General features: G+C 18.1%; 3 protein-coding genes across 3 annotated transcripts; 1 reads left to right on the top strand and 2 right to left on the bottom strand.

Annotated features, from left to right (window-relative positions):
• Positions 1–968: 968 nt before the first annotated feature.
• SRAE_X000004000 (Transcription factor AP-1) lies at positions 969–5,008 on the bottom strand (the record flags this gene model as incomplete). The annotated part of the gene is made up of 4 exons (XM_024644335.1): positions 969–1,221; positions 1,286–1,822; positions 3,550–4,429; positions 4,705–5,008. The coding sequence occupies 4 exons, from the start codon at positions 5,006–5,008 to the stop codon at positions 969–971; spliced, it is 1,974 nt and encodes a 657-aa protein (XP_024509905.1).
• An 8,383-nt stretch (positions 5,009–13,391) lies between these two features.
• SRAE_X000003900 (Transmembrane protein 53) lies at positions 13,392–14,284 on the bottom strand (the record flags this gene model as incomplete). Its single annotated transcript, XM_024644334.1, has 2 exons — positions 13,392–13,818; positions 13,908–14,284. The coding sequence occupies 2 exons, from the start codon at positions 14,282–14,284 to the stop codon at positions 13,392–13,394; spliced, it is 804 nt and encodes a 267-aa protein (XP_024509904.1).
• Positions 14,285–17,386: 3,102 nt separating this feature from the next.
• Positions 17,387–18,375, top strand: SRAE_X000003800 (Peptidase M23 domain-containing protein; the record flags this gene model as incomplete). The annotated part of the gene is made up of 2 exons (XM_024644333.1): positions 17,387–17,475; positions 17,517–18,375. 2 exons carry the CDS (start codon positions 17,387–17,389, stop codon positions 18,373–18,375), a joined length of 948 nt encoding a protein of 315 aa, XP_024509903.1.
• Between the last annotated feature and the right edge of the window lie 556 nt (positions 18,376–18,931).

The raw sequence follows: 18,931 nt of genomic DNA, 5'->3' as shown, positions 1-18,931 counted from the left end.
ATATCATATAATGAGTCAATGTGATTTGTATACTTTTTTAATATTACTAACTAATCGGCATTTATTTTTTTTATATCAAAGAGTAATTGTATATGTTATAATTACATTTGTATAAAAATAAAAAAAAAATGAAACTTATACAATTTACAATGTATATTAGTGTATCAAAGGTATGTATATTTATTTTCATAACGGCATCCTTCTCAATAAATGTGGGATAATCGGTATCTAATTTGTATACACAAGAGATAGTCGGATAGTGTAAAAGGTTAAAAATAAAGAAAAGTACCGATATAATGTGTTAATATTAATTAAAAAATTAATACAAAAATAATAAATATCAATAATAATAATAGTAATATTTTATATACATTATTAATTAATTAATTCTAACAAAACAATTTTTGATTGGTAAAATAATAAAAAAAATAATTGTGTCTATCCAAGATTTTATTTTAAATGTTTTATTCAAAAAATATATAAATTATTTTTTCAAAAAACATCATATAAACATATATAAAAATCCTATTGTTAAAGTATTAATAATTAATAATAGATGACAAATATCATACATACAAATATATATATAATTTTTAACAATAAAAAAAAAAGTCTAATGAGATTATTTTTTGATAATGATTATTCCAAAATTTAATCATTTTATTGAAGAAAAATGTTATTATTTTATTCTAAATGTTTTTTTTTATTACAAATAATTGACCATGATTTGTATTTAAAGGCATCGTCAACCATTATATATTATTCTTGGCATTTTTATTTTTGTAATATAAAAAAGAAATTATAAAAAAACAAAAGATTTCTTCGATATCAGTGATTTTTTGTTTTGACTAAAGTGAAAGGAACATATTTTTAGATATTACATGTAGTTTAAAAGGTTTTCTTTAAGAAAAATGTAAAGGACAGTAGTTACAGCCTATTTGCGACAATACGCCACTGTCTTAAATAAATTACTCTCCAAGAAATTGTATAGTACATCCATGAGTACGATGTTGTTCTAATTTTGATTTCAAATCATTAACTGTTTCCTGTAATGATGTATATTGTTTATATAAATCATCATATTTTTTTCTTTCAGTAGCTACTTCATTTTCAAGTTGATTTATTCTATCTAATTTACGTTGACGACATCTAGTTGCTGCTAGGCGATTTCGAGCACGTTTTCTTTCAAGTTTTTTTAAATCTTGATCTTCTTGATCGTACCTATAATAATAAAAAAAATAATTATTATAATTGAAAGAAATAAATTTTAATAAAAAATATTTACCCTGAATTATATACTCTATTATTTCCATCATTATCAGTGTCACCCTGAGTTGAATTAACAAAAGGATTCATTGTTTGATTTGGAATACAATTTAAAGTCATTAAATGTGTTCCATGTTGAAGAGGATCTATTATGGCTTGTGGTAATGAATTCATTGTTGGTGAAAGAATACTATTTTTACCAACAGAATTTAAACTTGTATAATCTTTTTGATTATTAATCATATCCGATTGTTTAATATTACTAAACATATTTATATCACCACTATTTAAGGATGCCATATTAAATGGATTATGATTGGTTGCTGATGAAACTTGATAAAATGAATTATACATAAATTGCGGATTTATTGGAGAAGCTTGTGAAAAATTCATAGAATTATTGGCAGAAATTGAATTATTATTTATCATATTGCTACTATTAGCCAGGGTGTGTAATCCGTGGTGAAGGTTATGTTGTCCTGAATGATGAAGGTTTGATTCATGAAGATTTTGATTGTCTTGCATCTGCTTACAAATGTTTTTTAAGAGAGTCAATCTAGAATTACAAATAATGATTCAATTTATGAATAATAAATTATATCGTTTATCATATGTTATGAGTTATCAAATTGGTTAAAGAAATATTATTAATATTACTTAGAAGAATTGGTGATGAGAAAAAAGATGTAAATGGTGAACTTTATGATAGAATATAAAAATAAGAAAACATGACTATACGATACTGCCATTGTACGAAAATGACTAGACCCTCAAGTTGAGGTATGTACCATTGAGGAGGTAGGATTTAACAAATGGATCTTAAAAAAAAAGGCGGAGACAAATGTTTATTTTTATGTAGACCGCAAATGGAAAGTTTGAATGCTAACATTAAATTCTCATGAATAAAATTGAGAAAAAAAAAGATGAATAAGTGAATGAGCAATTCTAAGGTATATGTGTCTCATGACAGAAAATTTGAAAAATAAATTTAAAATTTTTTAACTGATTGATATAGATATATTTTTGTATGTTAAATAATTTATACTATGACTGTAATAAATGTTTTTAACTATCAAAAATAATACTTCACAATACACATTAAAATAAACGATGTTGGCATAAGATAAAAAAATAAATTGATATTTAAAAAGAAAAAAAAATAAAGAAGTTTAGAGGTTATAAAAAAAAAAGATATATATATTAAAATGTTTAAACTTTGAAATAGATCAATGACCAATAAATTAGATAAAAGTAAACAAAAGTTACAGAATCTTATCAGTATATCAATGATAAAAAATACAAAACAAGGATGCAAAGCGAAAATTTAATGAGTCATTTTTCTCATAAAATAAAGAAACAAATCCAAAGTTTATTCATTTAAACAATATATATTTCCAGTCATTCAATAAACAATATTCTATATGGTCATATTTGAACTTTCTAATCCTGATTTTAAGATGATTAAATTTGTAATAGCTAAACAACTACCCGTCATAACGTCAGATGAAAAAGTGTTATATCTCCTAACACCTTATTTAACAATAGAATATGTTATGTGGGTATAAAATAAGATTGATATACATGTATATATTTGTTAATATTAAAGATGATACAGGTATAAAATATGTCTACATGGACCTGAAGAATATGCGCATATTTAAATATATGAAATTGTCTATTGATAAAATAAGACACTTATAAGCAATGAAATATGATTTGTCATTTAATAATAAATATATATATATATATATATATATTAAAAAGCCAATCGTCTTTTTTTTCTATAATTAATTTATAAAAATTTTTCCTAAAATCTAATTTTTTTTGTAGTAATTATAATATTTAATATATGAACAGCATAGTAATATGTTTTTTTTTTCTTTTAAATTAAATATATATTAGAAAAAAAAAATAATTAAGTTATTTAGAAATTTTAGAAATAGTAAATAATATTTCTTATGTAAATATAAGCGAATAAAATTATAACCAACTCTTATAATTGTTTGGCAAATATATAATAATTATACATAAATTGATCTATCAGTTATGTGTTGAGAAGAAAAAATAAAATCCTTTTTTAAGTTAATTATCAAGAATATATTATATAATATTAATAAGAAGAAAAAATATTGTATCATTTATAAAATCATTCATAAATAATACTTAATAAAATATTATGACTCATCATTTATAAAGTTAATACCATTTCAGAATATAATAAAATTAAGTTTTGAAAGGTATATACGAGTATGTATACACTCAAAAAAAAAATTTTTAACTTACTCTGCATCAGATTGCTGAGGATGATTCACAGGTATAACATGCTTTGATAAGTTATTTTTTTCTGTATCATTATTTGTTACTGATAGGTAAGTTTTCATTTGATCATATATATTTACGCTAGCTTCTGATTTTGGGATATTTTCAAGGAATGAAGGTATAATATTATTATTTATAGGTGAGGTGCTTGATATTGCTTTTTTAAGAACATTTTGTTTATCAATTTCTCTTGTTATATATTGTCGTAATGTTTCAACTGGTGTCAAACTATTTAATGTTGTTTCTACATTTGTAGGTGTTTTAACAGGAGTATTTAATAGAAGATTTGACATAGGAGTAGAAATTGATGAATTTGATATACATGTTTGTAAGACTTGTCTACTTTGAAGAGGTTCAAATGTTGATGGTCTATAAATAGGATTTTTTATCAATTCATTTGATGATATACTAGCATTTTTTGATATTCCATTAATATCATTTATATTTTTTAAAACAGTATCAGATAAAATTTTATTTTTTGTTAAATCTAAATCATCATTTGAACTCGATGATAAAGTAGGAGAGGTATTTGTTGGAGATAATATTTCATTGGTTGATTGAAGTATTTTATTTTCACTACTATTATTATTGCTACTATTGGTTGATTTTAAAATAGCTTCATTAATTTGTTCTTCAAGATTTTTAATTGTTTGATTGTTATTAGCAAGTTTATTTTGATAATCATTATTACTATTTATGATAAATTCATTAGATGATGCTATACGTCTTTTTAACTCTTCAACTGGTGTATCAGGTATTTGGTGTATTAATGATATAAATGTTGGCGACGGATGATAATCTGTTGGTGTAAAATTATGTTCTTTTTGAATTTTCGATAATTTTTCTAAATGTAACAATATTAATTTTTTTTTTTCAAATGTCACATATATTTATTTATTACTCATAAAATGAATAAGCTAATGTTAAATTTTGTTTAATCTAAATGTCATAATTTTACATATATATGTATGATTATGACATTTTATTAAACTAAATGTTACAAATATATATGTATATTTTTTTTAAACATTACATTCATATTTAAATGAATATTTATATTAGAAATATGATAATTAGAAAATATAATATAAAAATTAACTTTTATTTATTTTTTCTTACCTAAAAATCCTTGAGCAAATTTTTTTGCATCATCATTTGTTCCAATAGGGGTTTCTAGTAATTTTTTTGGTGATGCAAATAAGCTAGCTAATAATGTTGGATTTTCAAACAAATCCAATGAACAACATTCTCCTATAGAATCATTTTTTATTTTTTCTGGTGCAAAATCTAATGTTAATCCATTTCTTAAATTTTTTCCAAAATCATTTAAAGTAGATAGTTGATTACTTTTTCTTAAACTACTTTTTTCTTTATCACTTTCATTTGTATAGGTTAATGTATTTGTCTTTCTACTACAATCCATAGATAATCTAATAGAATGCGCCAAATCACAAGATTAAAGAATTATTTTTAGATATATTATATAGAAAATTTTTAATATGGCTATATATCAAATAACTTGCAATAACCTGAAGACAAATTGTACCAGATGACAATATCTATAATATAAAATAAATGATTCATTATGTAGATCAAGTTTAGGATAATATATTTATTATATCAAACAAGAAATAAATTAAGTAGATTTACTATTAATTATTGAGTCAAGATAATTATGGTATGCCGTCAAAAAAAAAAATTATTAAATATTATAAAATTAAAAAACGGAAATAAAACAAAATTTTATAAAATAATTTTTATGATAATGAATATTATAATACTATTTAATATACCCAATACTTGTCTATTAATAATTGATTTAAAAAACAAAGTATTAGTAACTCAACACGTCTATATGCAAAAATTTTTAATTTTTAAGTAGATAATATTTTATTATCAAGTGATTATTAATATGTCAGAACAGTTCAAGAATTAGACAGTAAATTTTGAATAAGGTTAAAATAAATTTCTTCTTATCTAAATAAATGTATGAGCAATCATTTTACTTTTATGACAAATTATAATATTGCTTTATAAATTTGATAAAATAGATTGATAAAAATTTATATACATTTTGTCTTTTAGTCAATTGTTTTATATAATATGGCTTTATATTAAATATGTAAAATAAAATCACCTACCAAACATGTAATAAAATTAAAATATATTCAATAAGAAAAAGAAAGAAAAAAATCTTCAAATAGTATATTATATTAATTTATATTTTAAAAAATTTACAATTTTCAAATGCGTACAAGAAAAACAATAATATTTATAATCATTGCAACTTTAAATGTTTTGGTATGTGATTATATTTAAAGTTCTTATAACTTTAAAGTATATATTAAATAAGTGTTTCATGTTAAACATTTCTGAGGTCATAAATTACTTTAATATTTTAAAAATTATAATACAGTGTTAAAAAAAATAGGAAAATAAAAATAAAAATAATAATTGAAGAAAACATAAGTTTATATGTTTAAATTTTAAGATGTTATTTATGTAAAAAAAAAAAAAAATTTTTTTTTAATTTAAGAATTACGAAGATTGTTAAAGTAATTTGTTATTATCCTAACATCAACGCATCTAATACTAAACAACACCTTATATGAAAAAAATAAAAAAAGATTATAAGGGTTTTTTACGTCATCTAACAGTATAAAAAATGTTATAAAAATATTTTTTTTCATACAATAATTTAAATAATAAATGTACAAATTGTAAAAAAAAGCAATATTAAAGTTAATATAATATTAATGTTAATAAATAATATTATTATTATTTTAAACTATAAAAAAAAAATAAATACTTAAAGCTTTAAGATATAAAATAATATAATACAATAATCTTATATAAATAATTACATAACACATTAACAACTACAAAATTTATTAAAGATCAATTGATTAAAAAGGCAATTAGATATGATAAAGATATTGGAGCCGAAAATAAATAGAATAAATAAAGGAAATAATATAAAAATTTAGATTCTAATATTTGTAAATAAAGCAAATTATAAATGTAATGTATATAAGACAAAAGAACAATGATAAGTATGATTATCATAACGAATGGCGTGAAGGTTATACGTCACAATCTTTCATTTACAGATCCCATAATATATCTTTATGAATTTGTAAAGTATCACTAAAAAGAGTAAGTAAATTAATTTTCTTTAAAATATATTTAACCTAAAATTATCCCTTATTTAATATGTATTTGATGATATATTAATTTATTTATTAGTTACATTGCTACCATCTATTGAGCGATAAGAAGATTCATCTATCTATGAAATGCCTAGTTAAATTTTGTTACTTAATAACTAATTTAATTTTGATCATGACAAGTTATCATTTTATTCAAAACGTTATAATATTAATAAATATTTGATAATCAAAAATCAGGACTATTTTAAAAAATATTATTTTTTTTTCTATAATACTTTATATAAAAATATATATATTATATTTATTAAAATTCTTATGTAATTTTTATATATATTAAATATTAAAAATAAATTATTAACGATAAAAAAAATGAATAAAATCTTCTATCTTTAAAAAATGATTTTTTAAAATCATTATTTTCTTAAAAATTATTATAAAATGTTTTATCCATAATAATCTATGAAATGCCAACCAAATAATTTATTTTTTCTCATTAATTTAAATAGAAAGTTTATAAATAAAAAACATTATCATAACAAATATAAAAGCTTAATAAAATATAATGTTAAATAAAATTAAATACATAAGTTACATTAAAAACGTTCCATTTACATAAATAGAAATAAAGATATGTACAATCAAAATAAATCAAATAAATTTTTTTATATTTTAACTATTATAAAAAAAATATATATATAAATTTAAAAAAAAGGTATAGTTAAAAAAGATAATATATATGATTACTGTCTATTATAGCATGAATATTTTACAAAGAAGTGTTTTTTTTTTTCAATTGAAAGATGATTAACTATTATTCTTACTTTATTGATAATTAATTTTATAGATTTTTTTTTAAAACAAAATATATAATAATAGATATTTTATAAAAAAAATTTTTATTATCACATAATTTATATATAATATTTTAAAAAAAAAAACTTAATTTTACAGTAAAACGATATAATAATATAGTAAGACGTAATGTTAATTAACATTTTATTCATAATTTTTTCATTTTAAAATATTTAATTATATAAATATAAATTGAGAGGACATTAAAAATATCCTTTAACATTGTTAATTTATTCAATTGAATGATGATACATGATTCAAAAATATCATTTTTATAAATAGTTTCATTTTACTATACAAAATAAAAAAATAATGTTTAATTTATATTTATATATTATTATTTTAAATAATCAATCTTTATTTAAATTTTAAACAATTGTTATGATTTATAGACATTACTTTTGTTTTTCCAAGTTTTATATATTTTGTTTGTTTTAATATGTAATTTGTTGAATATCATAATAAAAAATAAGAAAGCATTAAAGATGTTTATAATTATGAAAAAAAATACCCTATTATATTATTATGGTTAAAATATATATTTTATATATGAAAATTTATAAAAAAAAAAAAAAATTTCAATGTATGAAAAGTAAAAGTATTTATATACATAGAAATATGCATATATATATATATATTCTTGGAAAATAATTATTTAGAGTTGACGTAATTAGTTAGAAGTTATTGAAGCAAGGTCATATGTTTATTACAATATATTTCTATCTTTTAACATGAAACAAAAATAAAATATTATTATGAGTCATAAGTTTAATTTCCTTCTGCTTATTTTATTAAATAAAAATTATAAAATCAAATATTTTATTGAATAAATATTAATAAAAGTTCAATAAAATTTTATCTTGTAATTATCATTAAACATGTTACTATAACAAAATGTCTATAATTTTTATCAATAAATAATAAAATAATATAATGAATAAATATTTTACTTATTAAAAATATAAAATTACTTCCGATCTATTGACCTTTAAAAAAATTTCAAGAACGTTATTTTTATAAAAATATCATCAACTTAATAATAAAATATATTTTGTATGAGTCATATAATGTAGTAATAAAATAATAGATACTTGAATGTTAACATAATATTTATATCAATTGTGATAAAAAGTAGCAAAATAAAGAAAAAATAGAATATTTGAAGAGTATAGTAAAAAAAAAATAAATAAATGAATAAATTATAATAATTATTTTAAATCTTAACTAATGTAACAATGACAATAATATATTCTTAAATTTGATCTATTATAAAATCTAATTTCATTCATTAATTGTTAAATATATTTTAACTAAAGAATGAAAAATAATATTTAAAATATGTTTTACACAACATTTTTGACAAAAATTAAACTTTTTAATTATACATGCAAATATTAGATAAAAATATATAATTGGATGCTTTACCTCAATTCATTATATATATTTACAACGTATGAAATTTAATATAATTTTTATAATCAATGAAATATATCAAAATTAATCAAACAAATTTTTACACAATATAAAAGCTTTTTTAAATATACATAATTTTATTACAAAATAATTTTTAGGTAAAAAAATATAAATGAATGTTATAGTTATAGAGTTAATAATTGCTACATCAATTGCTGATGTATAATTTGCAGAAAATAATAAACTAAAGACATAAATTTTTAAAGAAAAATGCGTATATTAACTAATTTATATTTCTAATATACTTTTAAGAAAAAAAAATTTAAGTACATGTATTGAAATATTAACATAAATAATGTAAGTTTTAAATTCAGACCATAACATTTTAAATACTTTTAAATTTACAATTTTTTTTTATTCTTTTAATGAAAAGAAAAAATTTAAAGATTTAAAGAGTTAAATTTTATAGTGATGATTAATTTTATAGTCATACAAAAAAAAAATTTTTAAAATCATTATCTTGAATATTTCTTGATAAATAGATAGCATTTGTTTACAGTCAATATTAAGATAATTGATAGATATTTGATTTTAACATATGAATTAGCTTAAAGTAATATATGAATGATATTGCGAGAAGAATGAATGACTCTCAACTGGATAAAAAAAAAAAATTAACAAGCGTAGGAGGTTTTTAATAATTACTAATATTTAACTTTTCATACTATTTTTTTTTCTATTAGTTGTTAGTTAAAAATATATACATACATATGAATATAGAAATTTTTTAATGTGTCATACAAAAGTTTTTGTTCGCATTTCCAATTAACAAAAATCTTAAACGCGTCATTATACTACTGATTATAAACAAAAGGTTAAATTGTTTATTTCACTATGTTAAATTAAAAAATTTTATATAATCTATAGAAAGTTATAGACGACAAAAATGACAAAATTAAAACTGGTGTATGTTTATCAGGTTACTATTAAATTGATCATCATTTAAATTTATCATATATGCTTATAAGATTTTTACTAAAAACTTGTGTCACACAAAAATTAAAAATAATAATTTTATATAAAATTAATTAATTAGAAAAAAAAAAACAATTTATGTAAATTGAAGGAGACAAAATTAAGATTATAAATTTAAAAAGAAATGTTATAATTTTATTATAAAATAAAAGAAATGTTTAAATTATTTTAAGCTTAAAAAAAAAGTTGTTAGTTTGGAAAACTTTTTTTCTTTTTTTCCAATAAAAACATATTTAAATTTGAAAAAAGGAAAAAAGAAAAATTTTTAAACAATATTCACAGCATCAAAAAAAAAAATTTTTTTTTTTTATAATTTCTTAATCCTTGAATTTCTTAATAATTAGTAATTTTTAAATGATAAATAAATTTTAAATTAGTTTTATTTATTAATGACTAAGAAAAAAACGATATGCTCTAAATTTTTATCCAATATATATTTATGATTGTTAAAAAAAATTAACTTAATTATATTTTTTTTACATTTTATAAATAATTATTAACATTTTTTGGTAGAAAAAAATTAGTAAGTTTAAATTAAAAATTTTTTTTTATCATAATGTACTATAAACTTTTGGTAAATTTTATTTTTTTTTTTTTCAAAAAATGACATTGTAAAGTTCACAAAGTTTACACTAATTAATAAGTACTAATCATTATATATAGTAAATGTATATAAATTAAAAATATTGATAACAACTGATAATCAGTTGGTAAAGCTTCATCGAATCAAACACATTCTATAATCAACGTTAAAATTATCAGATGACAGATAATAAAAACGCTGTGCTGGTAATTTGTGTAACTTTGAATTATACATAATAGTGTATACTTTAGAATAGCAATCGCTGAATTTCTATATCTTTAAAATTTTTTTTTAAAACTAATATTTGCTGTCCTCTAATCAAGAAAGACAATTGTTTTTTTTTATCTATCACATACACTATCTTTAATATTAGGCTGTAAAGACTTCCTATTCTTAATATTATATAGCAAAAGTATAATAAAATTTTTAATCGTAAACTATATTTTAAAAAAATTTTTTTTTTAATTTAATATATACAAATAAAAAAAATTTAATATAGTAATATATAAATATATATTAAACAGAAAATAAGCACAAATTGGTATTTTCACGTAAAGTAACTAATTTTGTAGTTATGATAATATTTTTATAAGCATTATAAAAAATTTTTAATAATATGAAACTATACAATAATTACTTACTAGTAATATATCTTATTATAAGATAAAACATAAAAATTTAGAATCTTGATAATATTTAATCATCGTCTAAAGATCAATTATGAAAAATAAAATAACTTTGTCAAATAATCCATAAATTATAAAAATGATTTAGTCTTCTTTAAACAAATACTCATTACTGTAAACATTAAAATATATAAAAAAAAGGATTGAAAAATTTGATATAAAAATTATCTAACAACTAAAACAAAATAAATTTTAAAAAAAATAAATATTATTTAATAAATATTTAATAATTATGATATATAAAAAACAAATACTAATTTTTTTTAAATATTATATTGAAATAAAAGATTTTAAATGTAATAAATTTCATGATAACTCTTACATTTATTTTAATTTAATTGTCTAAAAAAATATTGCTTAACAATTAATAAAATATATTATTATAATATAATTGTAGGATATTTAAATATAAAATACTTAATAAACTTTTTTCTATAGAAAAAAAGAATACAAAAAAGAATGTGTTATTTAGTAAGAATAAAGTAATTAAAAATTAATAAGAAATTTTTTTTAAAAGACTTCTTTAAAAAGAGCAGATAAAAAAATTTGATAAAGGAAAGTATTGTTTTAATTATTTATTAAAAAAATAACTTTTATAATCTAATATTTTAAGTATATTAATACTAAAGTATAAACTTTTTCACACTTAAAAGAAAAAAATTTTTTTTTCACATTAAAAAAATCAATTGTGGTTTTTATAAATGATGAAATAAAAGAAATTGTAAGATAAATATGATTATATAATATAATTATATAATAAAAATGCTTGAAAAATGATATAAAGAAAAATGAAATTTAAAAAAAAATTTAAAAATATAAATGTTAAGTATATTTTCTCACCTTATTATTTCATAATGTATATCATTTTATAATAATAATTTATCAAATAAATTACAGTAATCATATATTTTATACTTTTATAGTGTCATCAAAAATAAGAAAAGAATGATGCATCAAAAATGAATAATTTTTTCTTTTAAAGTAATAAAAAAAAAAATTTTTTTAAATGATGTTTAAAAATAAAGGATATATATGTATTATTAATAAGGAAAAATCTGATGTGGTAAAGAACAAAAATTAAAATAAAAAAAAGTAGTATAATATAATGATTAAATAAATAAATAATAAGATTATATTTAAAAATTTTAATACCTTAAATAGTATTAAAGAAAGTATGATATTAAAATGATTAATAAATTAAACTTAAAATATAAATAATATTAATGTTTAAATGACATTTAACCTTTATTATAATTATAATAATAAGAAAAATTATTTTTATTTTAACATATATATAAATAAAAATAAGTTTGTAATCTTTTATGTGAAATTATTGTACATCTCAAAAAGTGATGGTTATATAATAAAAGTATATAATACAAACAAAAGCCGACAAATAATTATAAATTTTTTTTTTTTTATAATTAATATAATACTCTTTTAATTATAATTATGAATAAGAATTAAATATTTTTACATAAAGTTGAAAAAATGATGATGAAAAGTTGTCATGACAATAAATTAAAAGAAAGTTTTAAAAACATGATTTCATTTTTAAAACAAAGGTGAGAAAAATAAGTATATTAGTTAGTTCAAATAACATAATTTATAGTTACATTTTAATGATATTCAAATAAAGAATGTTTAATAATAAAGAATTAATAAAAGTAGATATATTTTTTGAGGGGGAGTAATATAAAATATTATTAATTCTTTAACTTTTCTACCCTACACATATGTATATATTTAATTATTTTTTAGATTTTAAATTTTTTAAATTTTATATTCAAATTAGTTTATATTTATTTTATTTTAAAAAATATAAATAAAAGAACAAATATAAATAAAAATTATTTTCATATAATATTGTTATAAAGATGTTAAAAAAATATAGATATATATTTATTTTGAGAAAAATGAATTATAAAATTGAACATTTAATATTGTGTCAGTTATCATTGAAACACTACTATTTGTGATTAAGCTTAATAAAAATATGTTGACATGGAAAAAAAAAAATTATACGTAATAAAAGTGAATAAATCATTAATTTATGAGTTATTATAATTAAAGTGAATCTCCTATAAATTTTAAACATTTATCAGCATACTCTTTTGGATAAGAACGAAAATGTTGTACATGTTCTGAATCTATAAATTCTATCTTTTCAAATGTTTTCATATTAATTGTTTCTTGTTGTTTTATAAATTCTTTTATTGATGATGAGGAACAAATATTATCCTTTTCTGAATATAAATATAATTGTTTTTTTGGTAATGATTTCATTGTAATAAGTTTGTAGTAAGCAAAATTCTTTTCATATGCTTTTTCATAAAATAAAGATTCAAGATATATCATATATCTATGACTAGCAAAACCAATAGTTAATATTAATTTTGTTAATTTTGTTGTCAAATTTCCATATTTAGATGGTGGATATAATGCATATGAAATTGCAAGAGCGCCCTGCATTGGTCTAACATCAGCGGGACAACTAAAAAAAAAAAGTATTTTTTTATAAAATATATTGTTTAATTTGTATTATTGCAACAAAATTAGTATCATTAAATTTTTTTAGCATACCTATCAAATATAACACCAAAAATATTTAGTTCTTTTTCATATTTTAACAAATTTTCATAAAATTTTAAAAATAATGAAGCACCATTCATTGAAAATATATGAAAAAATATTTTTTTATTGGTAATATCTTGATATGAAATAAATCTTTTAAAATATTCCTCTCCATAAACAGTATAATCATTTAAATTTCTTATTTTTTCAATTGGTGCTGTAGCTCGCATTGTACAAAACCCAGCTTCTTCATAAAAGGAAGCATACTTATTTAAATACCTATCTTTGCACCCAGCCCATCCAAAAAGACAAATTAATACATTATCTGTACTCTTATTTTCATTTGTTTTGCCTTCAACAATCTCAAATACAAGTTCTTTTTCCATATTATTTAATAATGTCTTTTTTTTTTGTCTATAATAAAATGTAATTAAGGTATTTATTAACAGATATAAATTTTACTTTATTTAATAATATAAGATTCTATGATTATGAAATACTTTTTAATACATTAAAACCATAAATATATATTAAAAAATTAATCTTTAAAAAGTAATGATCATAAAAAAACATTGATAAATTATTTTTTTTATAAATAAATAATGATAAAAAAAATTTAGAATACTTGAAAAGAACTATAAATTGTTTATTCAAAAATGAATAAATTTTTTAATATGTATATTTTAATTATAAAAATATAAAATTATATTTTTCATATGAAACTAAAAAAGATAAAATTAAATAAAAATATGCTTTATTTAACTATTTTTCTTAATATATATTTTAAATTAAAAATTTATGGAATAATACTTAGAAATAAAGATACAAAAAAAATGAAGATTGCTAAATTATATTAAAAAAAAATAAAAGATTAATATATAATAACTACAAAATACAATTGTTGTTAACAGTAGATAATTTTTAATAATGATAATGAATACATTTCTTTGCATATTTGATTAAATCATTGAAAATATCGTTGAAGTCCTTGTAGAGTTAATACGTTTTATTTGATGAAAGATTGTAGTTTGTAGCGAGTCTTTGAGTCATATATATATTTTCATTTCAACTACATTAAAATATCAATGATGTAGAAAAACTACATGTATTTGTTAAAAAGTTTTAGAAAGAACTATATGTGACCTCATTATTGATTTTTATAATATGAAATGGAAAAAAAAAGATATTAATAGATAAAACTATATAACTTTTTAAATATTATAAAATTTTAGTTTAAAAAAAAAGATAACTAAAATAATTGTATTTGTTTAAAATTTTCAATCATTGTACAATATTTAAACATATATTAAAAAAAATTGCAAAATATATTTTATTATAGTAATAAAAAAAATGTATATAGAAAGTACGCAAATTGTTGTTTAAAACATTTTATATAAAATTGAATTTAAACTTATTTCTCAATAAAATTTTACTAAAAAAAAAATTGGTTATATTTTTAAGAAAAAAAAAGGTATATAAATGTTAGTTAATGTTATGTATATTTTTTATAATTTTCTTGTCTTTATTTAGAATACAATTATTTAAATTTTTTTTTCTTTCATAATATTAAAATGTATGTTTGGAAAATAAATATATCCTAACAATATACATCTCAAAGAATGAAGTTATAAAGATTTAAAATATATTTTAAAAAAATATTAATAAATTTGTTATGAATATTTTCTTATTCCCTTGTATATTTTTATAATGTGTGAATAAAATTATATTAATTATTTAATAAAAATGCTTAATTATATAGAGAAGTAATTATTTTTAATTATTACTTTATAAGTAATTTTCAAGATTAATTTTTATGCTAAAAAAAAAAGATATATAAAAATTTTATATAAACCAACATAACAAACATTCATTTAATTTAAATGAAAAAAAATCTTTGATTCTTTCTATAGACAATTTGTTACATTTCTCAATGTTGTTTTTTGATATACAAAAAAAGTATACAACAAGAAGATTTAACAATATAAAGATTGCATTTATTTTATAAGTTTATTTTTCTAATTTTTAAGCAAATATAAACATTTGTTTTATATCAAAAATGATATTAAAACTTTATAAAAAATATGATACATTTTATAATGTAAGATATATAAATAAAAATTACAATAAATTAAATAATGTTTAATAAAATATATAAACTTTAGATAAAAAAGAGTATATAATCATTCTTACATTTAAAAATTATAAATTTAAACTAGATTTAAAAAAAAACCTATTCTTATTTAAGAATATTTATATAATAATTAGATAAGTTTTAATTTATAAAATATTATATAATATTCTTTTATGGATTTAAAAATATTTTTAAAAATAAATTAATTTTTTTTCCCTTTGATAAAATAGTTTTAAAAATGTCAAAATAATAAAGTATGAATCCATTATATGTAACATTATTAATGCCTTTATAACTTATTGTCAAAAAAAAGAAAAAAAAAAGACTACAATCAAAATTTTCATGGTTTTATATTTTTTCCAATATTTGAAATATGTCATATTAAATGCTATATAAATTAAATAACAACTAAAAATCTCTTATTTATACGATTATTTATATATATATTGATTAGAGTAAAAGATGAAAAATTTTTTTATAATAAAATTATTTTTAAATATAAAATTGAATATTGTTTAAAAGAAAAATTTTTGTTCCTTGCAAAATATCTCTTTTATTTTTATAAATTTATTACATTTTTGAAGTATGTCTTTTTTTAACAATCTTTATATATTATTTTTTATAGTTTAATGTCATAAAAATTACATATTTACAGTAAATTTTTTATATTTAATAAAGATATTTTATAAATATATTATTATAAAAAATTTTATTCAATTTAAATATTAAATTTCTTAAGGCACTTTAAACAATTCTTTCATGATAAAATATACAATTTTTATTCATTTTATTTAAACATAATTGTAAAAATTTTTTTTCTTTTCTTTCAATAGAAAAAAAAAGCTTTCTTTAGGTGACAGAGATAAAAATTTCTTTATTATATATTCAAAAGCATTCTCCATTTTTTTTATTTAAATTTTAGTTATTCTTAATAATTCACTAAGACTGCTATATAATTTCTTAATCTTATCATAAAACATATAAATTGAAGTCAAAATATTTCTTAAGACATTAATTATATTCTTAGTTAAAGAATAATAAAAAGCTATTTAACAATTAAATTACTATTAGGTATTATCATAAAACAATTGATTGCCATTATCTTATAAATATAAAACATATACACATTCAACTAATATACCTTAAGTATGATCATAGTAAAGCGATCAATCTTTCCAGTTATAAAAGTGGCATAAAAATAAAGTATATAAAAAGATTTTATATATATTTTTATATACTTATTAATTGATTTTCTTTCATATTTCTTGGTATCTTAAGAATAATGAAAACATATAAAAATTTTTCTTTAATTTTACTAATTTTAATTAATATAAAATTAGTTTATTCAAATGGTTGTATGCCAAAAATATGTTCATCTAATCCTGGAAATGAAATAGATAAATGTTTTAATCAAAATGAACCATGTGGTCAATTTAAAGGTCGCAGGTATGTTTTAATTTAATATAATTTAATATTTTTTTTTATAGAAATAGTGAATCAATTCTTGAAGCAGTTGATTTAGAATGTCCAATTGAAGATGATGTATATGCACCAATATCAGGTGAATTATCATATTATAAACCATTTGGTGGTGAGGAACAATATAATTGCCTTGATCATGGAATAAAAATTGAAGGAACTGGTCAATGGACAGGATATTATGTTAATGTATGGCCAGTAACTCTTGATAAATATGGTGGTAAAGTAAGTGCTGGTGAAAAATTAGGAAAATCTGGAAGTTTAGATTGTAATATAGAAGTATCACAAAGAAGTGCCAAAAATCATATTAGAATTGAATTATTTAAAGAAGGAAAACCAATAGATCCAACATATCATATGCAAGATTGTATGTGTACAGGATGGATTTGTGAAACAAATCCTAATAATAATATTATTGGTGAAGCATTTAAATCAGACTCAAGATATAATGGAGTCAGAGGATGGGAATTAGAATGTCCAAATGCAATTGAAGATGATTATGGTAGTGATGAGGTTGAATTTAGATCACCAGATATTTATTCACCAATTGAAGGTAATATTATTGGAAGAACACGTCTTAATTTTGAACAAGGTATTTATGAAGGATGTGATAATGAAGGAATTTTTATAACCGGATCTGGACAATGGTTAGATTTTGAAGCTAAACTTTATAATGTACGTTATTATGAACATTTAAAATTTGGTACTAAATATATACAAAAAGGAATGCCAATTGGAAGACGTTTAAATTGTCCAAATTCTCCAGATTCAATATTTCTTGAATTAAGATTTCAGGGAAAATTAATTAATATAACTGATATTGTTACAGCCGACTCATGTAAAATGCCCAATTTACCAATATTTTAATTATCTAATAATTTTTTTTTTAAATCAAATTTAATATGTCCACTTTTTTTTTTCTTTTCATATTTTTATGATATATTATTTCATGGTTAATCTTAAAAACGTCAACAATAATTATATAATTTTATATGGTTATCCCTTTATAGATAAATAATACATTAAAGTTAAAATAAAATTTTGTTTCATATGTCACAAAATAAACCAACGTATTTTCATTCTTTTGTCTATTTATTTTATCAATTTATATAATTTAAACTGCATAATTTTTCATTAAATATTTTTAAGATATTATAAAATCAAGATTTTTTTTTGAAACAAATTTATGATATACCCAGAGGCATTAATTTGTTAAAAAGTAAAAAAAATGTTTAGGTATGGTTGGGATAACAGATAAATGAATGTTTAATAGTCAAGACAAAGTATGTAAATGTTAGAATAAAAAAAAATTAATTAAAGTGACAAAAAGATACATAAATATAATTAATAGGATATGTAATATATTAAATATAATTAGATATTAATAGTAACTGTTTACAAAAATTGATACATATCAAAAATT

Source organism: Strongyloides ratti (assembly GCF_001040885.1).
Source record: "Strongyloides ratti genome assembly S_ratti_ED321, chromosome : X".
Lineage (NCBI taxonomy): Eukaryota > Metazoa > Nematoda > Chromadorea > Rhabditida > Strongyloididae > Strongyloides > Strongyloides ratti.
The sequence above is the reverse complement of the archived record's forward strand: the minus strand, read 5'-3'. Positions and strand labels throughout refer to the sequence as shown.